The 9,413-nt window shown below is 37.6% G+C and overlaps 1 protein-coding gene across 1 annotated transcript; it reads right to left on the bottom strand.

The window, feature by feature from the left end:
• Positions 1 to 1,549: 1,549 nt before the first annotated feature.
• Positions 1,550 to 6,382, bottom strand: LOC131326660 (uncharacterized). Its single transcript, XM_058359514.1, has 2 exons — positions 6,048 to 6,382; positions 1,550 to 1,975 (listed from the first exon to the last, which is right to left on the bottom strand). The coding sequence occupies exons 1-2, from the start codon at positions 6,229 to 6,231 to the stop codon at positions 1,710 to 1,712; spliced, it is 450 nt and encodes a 149-aa protein (XP_058215497.1). The 5' UTR covers positions 6,232 to 6,382; the 3' UTR covers positions 1,550 to 1,709.
• Positions 6,383 to 9,413: the final 3,031 nt, after the last annotated feature.

Here is a 9,413-nt window from a genome sequence, read left to right as displayed (position 1 = left end):
AGAGCCACAGCCTTTGAAATGACTTTCCTTACCATCCCCACAAAACTACGAGCAATACAAACTTTCACCTGCCCTCTCTTCGGAGGAAGCATTACCGTGCTTCCTTTGCAGTGTTTGACAGATCCGCTGAGCACGTCCATGGCAACCAAGTCAGAAGTCCTGTTAAGAGACAAAAAAACAGACAAAAAAGAACAAAGAGAATTCTGTCTCCAACAGAAGCGTAAAAGAAAAAGCTCACTAAATAGAAGAAGTTGGCATTTGGTAGTACTTTGATTCACAAGGTTTCAGTCTCAAAGAGGTTTATATGAGGGTGGCTGAGAAAATGCAACAAGAAAGGATGGAATGCATAATACTATATGCATCAAGCATCAATACTACTGAAACATGGTTCTTTCAGGTGCTCTGATACTCAAATGAAGAACACAGCTTATTTATAGGGAATGAAATCAAGACACCAGTATATACGTACATAAAGTACATCTGAGATCAATGGTGCTGACCGTGCATAATATGAAGATACATGATGATTATACCCTTAGGGTGCATAGCTTCTGGGTCCACCCCTGCAGTTAGATAACTAAGCAAGAAGACAATAAAAACAAGCAATAAACATGTTCTTGAAATCCATAAGTACAAATTTTGCTCATATGTAGATAAAAGTCAAGTCTTCTGCCGCCCAAATAGCAACTCATTAGTGCTGTACATCCAGGCAAGTTCAATGTATTTTCACCACAATTTATCTCCCACAAAAGATTATGTTCCCTATGAAAAGGACAGGGAAAGCTCTGATAGGGGGAGCAGCAGACAGTACAAATGATGTCTTATGGGACCACAACTAGTGGAAACATAAAAGGAAAGAAAGCCACGTTGCATTATATAATAAAGCCACGTAGAATATGCGTATAGAAGGAGCAGCCCAATAAGGTTTCTACCAAGCCAACCTGGCTCCCTCAAACTCGTTACAACAGTATCCAAATGCTTAATGGAAGAACATAGAAGATGAAATTTGTATGGCCAATAGAGTTATGAGAAAGATGCATTCTCTGAAAAACAAGAAATGGCAGACGGTTCCGGATTTCAAGGAGCAAAGTGATAAAACTTTGGATTTATTGCTATTAATGTTATTTTCCCACATCAAAAAATTTAGCATAAAATATACATCTATTGAAAAGGGAAAAAAAAATCAAAAGTAGTCTAGTACCGACCGGTATTTGAGCTGAAACGAAATTGGAGGAATAGGGTACTAAATTTGGTCAATACCGGTATGTACCAGCCGGTACGAAATGGAATTCAAAACCTTGGTCAATATCCTTTCCTCCAAATTTAAGTGACAGATGGTAATTCGAGAAGAAATGTTCCATGCAGTATGCATGAATCCTAAGAAAACTATCAGCTTCTTATTCAAGAGCCTACACATTTAGGGGACTACGAATAGAAGGAGACATTGTGCATCTCCTATTTCCTCATATAATGTCACAAAGATGTCACAAACCAACAAAATCGCTTGAGCTCAAGCAATCATGTTCTACATAAGTTAAAGCATAATTAATTGAAGAATAAAAGTGGTTAAATGATGGTCCACTGATTAACTAAATTTACTTACAGATGTAGTGGCTATAACATTACAAATTCCTTCTTCAACAATTGCCTTAGTAACAATATAAAATCTTTACAGCATAGACCTGCTTGTGGGATGGAATTGAATGAATTCACTTGAGTGGATAGAGAATGGTGTAGACCAACAGAAATGTGACTATGACAATGGCTCCACCAAGAGTGAAACTAGGACTGGTCCATAGCATGAGGTTTGACCTCTCTGTTCTCTTGATGGGATCAACCTCCTCAGACAGTGGATAGTCGGAACGCCTGGGATTCCAGCTGACATACTTGTTCGGGGAAAACCCTGAAAAGATTGTATTCTTCCCTTGCTTTTTGAATCTCGTCCAGGCCTTGTCCCAATCTGTTGAGAACTTATCTGCGAATATGCAAACAAAAAACATGTGAGAATATTGTATACGTATTTAAACAAGCATCTACCTGTAAAGATGGACTACATGGGAACAAATTATAATTTACTTCCAGAACACGAAATGGTTCCAAAATTTTGAGCCGTTAGACAGAAATTTTCAAAGGTATTGCACATAGCTGATTTGACTATAACTTGCAAACCAAAAGAATTCTGGGAAAATATGTAATGGGTGACTATAGCAACCATATTGACCAAATCCAGCATATTTCCACGGGAACCCTCTTGTGTCAGGCCCGTCAGGGCCTGTGGTGGGTGCCACTGGAAATGGTGGCTCAATATTTCAATCATATGTGTAGTTGCTTATCAAATAACATAATGTGCAAAAGATCACAATGAATCTACAGCAATTACTATCACAAGAAAAGGATAAAAACTGGGTGAGTTTTTTCTTAGGTTTCCAGTAGCCAGCAATATCATCAGCTGCTTAATCATAAATTGGACCAGCCTGCATGCACCAATCACAGGGGTGATGTAGATAGTCAACTCCTAATTTTTTTAGCCATCATAACAAATTACAGTGTTCACTCTTCATGTATATATCCAAAGCTTCCTCAAAAGAGAATACCAAGCTCGAAAACTGAGCTAGAAGTGGAAAAAAGACTACACTTCCCTCTCTATTCCCTGCATCATTTCTGCCTCGACTCAAAAAAAACTCAAGGAAGGAGGAGATAAGGTATCCGAGAACTCAACGAACCCTCGACCGTAGACTCCAAGCTTCAAGTCCTCTAGTTATGTCTCAAACGACATCATGTATTGCTCGGGCATCCCATGACAGAGGCACCACTCTGGGGGATTCCTAAGCCCTGCTCTCAAACTTGGAGGGAATATTAGCATTTTGACACTTGCAAAAAAGAGATCAAATGAGACTGATGGGACGATCCAAGGGGACTAAGCTGACACCCAGAGGTGTAAACTGGGCAGGACTGGCACAAGCACAGGCAAGAAGTATGCACGGCACAGAACGGCACACTTATTTGGCTGGGTTGGGCTGTCATTTAGGGGAAGGCTAGACGGTAAAGCACGGGCACAGCATGGGCACAGATGTATCATTTCTATTTTTGTCTAATTGAGACTGTGAATCATTAAATTTAATTACATAAGGATTAGATAATTTCTTATAAAATCCATTGAATAACTTGGAGAGTTTTGAACCCTTGATTTATCATCACAAGGGTATGATTCAAGATGCACAATTCAAAATGATAAAATAGAAGTGCAAAGCCAAGATAATATAAATTCAACGATGGCTATTTAACATTTATTATGTTATTTTTGTTACAGCTATTTCACATTTAAAACATACTTTGTTATCCTTTACAAGCAAAATAAGCACGGGGACGGCATAGCAAAGCACAAGCACACCACGGGCAACAGTAGGCACGGCATGGACAAGAGATAAGCACTGCACATGCCTGGATTGTGGTGTACTGGTGTGCCCATGGGCCAGGGTGGGCCTAAAGTATGCTAACATGGCACAGGACTGCACGGACAATTGGTAAACGGCTGGGGCAAAGAACAGCATGAAGCACGTTAGGCACAAAATAAATGGAATAGGCCAGCACAGCACAACCCATTTGAGTTCTCATTTAAAGAATGAATCTGTTAGTTTACGCTTAGCAATTAGAAAAGAACATGATACATGCAGTCAATTGTGTGATTTAAAAGATTGTGCGTTGCCTTTTTTGCTGCTATTTCTTTAAACAGAAACTTCGTCGAAATCCCTCCTAATTTTATTTTTAAATTGTAAAGACAAGCCTAATAAACAATTGAGCTTAAGGACAACAGCATTTTTAGGAGAAAATTAGACTCCGCTAAAATAATCACTCTCATATCCCCGCTACATTATCATCACCACTGCCACCAGCGGCCACCTAAACTCTACTTGGGGCGACCAACTCTGACAACGACCATCTCCGCGAGCCCCCACCTCTGGTCAGCCACCCCATCTCCAATGAACTATAGTTTCTGTTTTTATGTCTCTGTCAAGTACTTTGGCAAAACATCTCTGGCAGGCTAATATTTCAACGACCCCCAACATCTCGCCAATGATTGTCTCCAGCAAATCCCTCCATTTGGTCCTAAGACATTTCATCGGCTTTGCTAGTAGTTAAAAATTAGTGAAATTTTACTAAGTACTTTTTTATGTTAAAACTTCAAATATTTATGGCAAAAATAGTTATATTTTGAAGAACAAATAGAAAAATAAAAATACTGCAAAAAATCTATCCACGCTGACAAAGATTTGGTATTTACACCTTTGGTCAAAATACTAACCAAAACCAAAGTGAAACTTTATTGAGTTCAAGACAGCAGCAGTGGAATATCCATATGTAAATACAATATGTAAACTTTATGTATAAATGAGATTCTCTAATTAAATTTAATTATGTATAATGAGATCTATTCTTCCCACAATCAATCGAAAAACTTGGATAGTTTAAATTCTAAGAAACGCAAATGATTGATAGTTGGATAGGTGCCATCCTAGTTGGGGTGAACTAAAACTTTAGTGATGCAGTGTTTATTGTAAGTATTTGAGATTTTTTTGTTTTAGCCATAGAAAAACTTGTTTTTTTAGCTTTACAATACCCGATTAAACACAGACATGAAACATGTCAGGCACAGCACGGGCATTGGAATAGCCAGGCACGGTCATGAGTCATGACACATCACGACATGGTCAATCAATGGACCACGCTAGGCAAGGCACAAGCATGCTATGCAGAAAAATAAAAGTGCAGTCGGCACGACACGACCCATTTGACACCTCTAACTGACACTATGGCTAAAGCACACTCAGCCCGAGGCAAGTGTGTACAATACTTCGTCTTGGAGGGACAAGAATCAGAACGAGATGCTTGGATGACGAGAATGTTAGATCTCTGTCGAAGACATAATACCGTTAAACATTTGCACTCAAATGGTATAATAAGCATTGAGTACATACGGTCAAAAGACAAACTAAAAATGCGTATACCAAGGGTTTAACATTAACCAAAGAGCAAGTTAATTAACCAGTGATGGGGATGAGGTTAGATTCTATGTGTTAAGAGTCACCACTCCAGTCGCTCGTCAAATCTGTTTATTTTGAGCCCCATCTTTTGTTTCTGGAACTTAATTTTTAGTGCATTCAGTCGCAGTCACTTCATATATGGTAAGGGTACAAAATCTTGTTCAGTTTGCTAAAGTTGCATTGATCGCAGTGTTACTTTTTTAGGAAGCCCGATCCTCATATCTTGAGAGGCAGACATGAGAGATCTCATAAGCATCGTGGCAGCGGACCAATTATGTCTTGTAGACATCAAATAAAAAACTAACCTTGATCATTTGGTAAGATTTCTCGCGGTTCTATTTATTTGTGGTTTTATCCAATTCGATCTTATTGTTGAACTATCATAGTGACACGAAAAGTATCCTAATATTTCTACCAGCACTAACAGCTTGTGCATTAGTATTTTGGAAGCAGCGGGTCCAAAATATCACACCAAGCAACCAATCATCAATTGGAAGGACACGCCAACGCAAAGGAGAAATTGCAAACAAGTACAGACAAATAATTTGATTTTCAGTGTAATCCTACATAATAGCCAACTCAACCCCTAGTTAATTAACTTGGCAACAAGTATACAAGAATCAACACCTGTGTCCATAATTAGGACCAAAACACACACAAACACACAGACAGATATATAAGCGTATGCAGAAACAGAAGAGATGCTCTGATTGAGGAAGCACCAAAACGCAGGATGAATTCTGTCGTAAGGATAGTGTCAACGCCTTGATTATTCTTCTGTTCTGTTACTTCTGTAACATTCGTGGTTCTGGTTTATTACCGGTTTCCTTGGATTTATCTTATAGCTTACAAATTACTTAGGCATAAATAACTACACTAATTTGTCTCAACATCACCAGTTTGAAATTCAATTTATATCAGTTTTCGTAAACAGAGACACCAAAACGCATTCAAAATCGAAAAGGAGGCGCGATGATCGAGGAACAAGGAGAAGATTTGACTAACCGCTGTTCTTGTTGTTTTGGTTGCCGTCGTCGCCGCCGCCGCCGCCTTGTGAGGAGGGTTGTTGGGAGTCTCTCCTGGAACACGAGGGTTTGAGACACGGTTGATTCCTCGAAGCGGACCGCGAAAACTGAGACCTTGTAACTATTAGGAAAGTTAGGGTTTGGAATCGAATATCCATTTGCATATCTTTCTCTCTCTATGGTGTAGGGTTTTTCTTTAATCTCACCCAAGTAACCTCTCTCTAATCGGACTGAAGTCAGGAACAGCACGCGAAAAAGAGTCGTGGCCGTTTGGATCGGTTAGGTTTACCGGTATCGATAACCTCTGACTCTAATTTTGTTTTGGTTCAAATATCGATCGGGACCGGTATAATATCAAATTAGAGGTCGGGGCACACGCGATGCGTGTGCAAGTCGGATTTTCACAACGTTTTGTAAAAAATGATTCCCAATTATTGTTTAATTAAATTTTCACAAATGTTGTGAAAATTCGACTTGTACACACATCACGTGTGCCCCGGCCTCTAATTTTTTTATTTATTTTTAATATCCTTCCCAATCCAGTACTTGTGCATCTTTCCAAAAAATGAAAAAATGAAAATATGTAGAAAGTAAAATAAGGAGAATTAGAGCATCTCCAGCCTTCACCCATATTTTTCCTCAAATTTGATTCAAATTTTGGGTAAAAATTTATTTTGGGTAGACACATCTCCAACCATCAAACCTAAATTTTACGCATCTCCCTCTTTCTCTCTCTCTCTAACTAGCCGTTGGAGAAATGGGTCAAGGCAAAAGTTGTCTCAGATTTGGGTAAAAAAATGGATAAAACCCAAAATGGGGAAGGGTTTGAGTCAAAGATTGGAGAGAAATTTTTGTGATTTTTGCCCCATTTTTAAATTTGAGTCTTAAAATGGGTCAAGATTGGAGATGCTCTTAGGTACCCATAAACGGAACCCAATTTGCACAAACCCATATGAAGTTAACATGCATATAGCAAATTAACATGATAAGCATGTGCAAGTAGAAAAATAAAACCTCTTAATCAACCGAGTAGTCAGGCTATCTTCACCAATTTTGACGACTACTATGAAAACTTCCGTCTTGGGTTCTTAGTCTCATCTTTTTTTAAAATCTGTAACAAACACAAATATACAAACGGAGCAATGAAAAGGGGGAAAGGGGGAATACACATGAATAAAAAACGACTAAATCACAAAGTGCACAGTGATATCCCACAAATCTGGAATTTTAGAAGTGCGCGAAAGTACTAAAATTAATTACATAACAATTAGCTTAAATGACTCTCACAATTAACATGGCTGATGATGCCGTCGTCATTGAATGATCTGGAAATCGGTAATTCACTGCAAAGGAACGAAAGCCAATAGTACAAAATTTGTGAAGTAAAAGAAGTAAGAAAAAGTGGGAGAAGTGTTCCTGAGTAAAAGAACGAAAAGTTAAAAAAAAATGAAAGGCCTTTATTAAGAAAGAATTCACAGAAATTACAGGTTGAAAGTGACGGGAATGGGAAACTTCTGGGTACGTGGTAGCAGAGAAAGAACAGAACGGCAACTGGGAGAAAGAAGAGAGAAAGGTGTGCAGTTTGTGTAGGAGGAGGACATGTAGTGGGGTTGTAATTGCTTTGGGGAGTTTTTTTTGTTAAAATGTCAAATATATCTCTACAATTAACTGTTCTGTTTTGTGTTTTTTTTTTGTAAGTGGGTATTTTGGGAAAAGAAAAAGCATGACAAAAAAGGGAAACACCAAAGTGGTGCTCTCCCTTTTATATAAATTCAAAATGGCGGTATGGTATTAAAAACTTAGGGTAAATTTGAGTGCGGAAGAATAAAAATTCAATGCTCCTATCGAGGTAGACATAAATTAATTTTTCTGCTTTAGTAATTCATTAGTGTATGCCCGTGCCTGAATGCACGGCTCGTCAGTTTTGTCTCTCTAACCTCTTGAAGGCCAACGCCCTATTCTCAAAATTCTAACTACAAAAAATAACTTAAGTATATCTACCGGTTAACTTGAATAAGCACAAAACAAACTAACAGTTGTAGTGTCCATACTTGTGGGGTACTTATAGCAAGCCATTTGAATTCATAGTATGTTGATCACGCTATCAACTACTGATCACAATTTGCAAAAAACCTCTGTTATCACAAAATACACTTTATGGGAAAAAAAAATAAGCCAACCTTCAGAATGTAAAAATACATAAGCAATATCAACATCTAAAAATGTAATCTCACTTATAAAAATTGTAGATTTTTTAAGCTTCAAACTCCAACCAACTCCGTATCTGACTCATTGGTTAGCCAATGTAACCTATAAAAAAACAGATGGTGCTTCAGTTCTCATCTAGTAAAAATACATAAGCAATAATATGTAAAAAAAAAAAAAGATAATAAAAATTGAATATAATAGTATGATTAGAAGTGTTTGGGTTTTGGATATTGTGGATTTAAAAACTTAGGGTTCAAAAAGTAGACTTTGTTGAACACAAAGAAAAGAGGGAAACTTACTTCGTCTATGGTAGATGGTCATGATCACGAAAGGTGAGAAAAGCTGGTGAATCTTGTGAGCCCGAGCAATTAAAAAGCAGAAAACAAATGAAGTCGAAGTACAGAGGCTGTGATAATAAAATAAATAAATAAAGTTGATCTATGACAAAAAAGAAGAATGATACCAATATTACAACTTCTGTTGCTGCTGAGAAATCAATGAGAGAGAAGAGAGGAGAAGAGAGGGGGAGAGAAATGAAATGTCAAATAGGGGAAGTAAGAGAGAAAACAAATTTCCATATTTTTTGCCACAGAAATAGGAAAGAATCAGAAATTAAGAGAGAAAAATAATGGGTTTTCAAATTTTAAATCCAGACAAATGATAATCCTTGGATAGATTGAATTTTAGCCCTCAAACCCTTTATATAATCAAAGCCCTTCAATGTGTCACGTAAGATAGTTGTGAGAGAGATATTTTGCAAAACCGTTGTGTATTGTAATAGAGATACCAATATTACAACAACTTCTGTTGCTGCTGAGAAATCAATGAGAGAGAAGAGAGGAGAAAAGAGGGCGAGAGAAATGAAATGTCAAATAGGGGAAGTAAGAGAGAAAACAAATTTCCATATTTTTTGCCACAGAAACAGGAAAGAATCATAAATTAAGAGAGAAAAATAATGGGTTTTCAAATTTTGAATCCAGACAAATGATAACCCTTGGATGGATTGAATTTTAGCCCTCAAACCCTTTATATAATCAAAGCCCTTCAACCTGTCACGAATGACAGTTGTGAGAATGACATTTTGCAAAATCGTTGTGTAATGTAATATAGATTATAATAACTATTTTGTCAAAATTGT

This window comes from Rhododendron vialii, chromosome 5a, assembly GCF_030253575.1.
Source record: "Rhododendron vialii isolate Sample 1 chromosome 5a, ASM3025357v1".
Classification (NCBI taxonomy): domain Eukaryota; kingdom Viridiplantae; phylum Streptophyta; class Magnoliopsida; order Ericales; family Ericaceae; genus Rhododendron; species Rhododendron vialii.
Note: the sequence above shows the minus strand (reverse complement) of the source record. Positions and strands in the feature narration are given on the sequence as shown.

Bases quoted from the DNA above. Each gene is read 5' to 3' on its own strand.
- LOC131326660 (XM_058359514.1), bottom strand. From the start codon at position 6,231: ATGCAAATGGATATTCGATTCCAAACCCTAACTTTCCTAATAGTTACA. The intron at 1,976-6,047 runs GTTAGTCAAATC...GCATATTCGCAG, and splicing joins CCAAAACAACAAGAACAGCG to ATAAGTTCTCAACAGATTGG.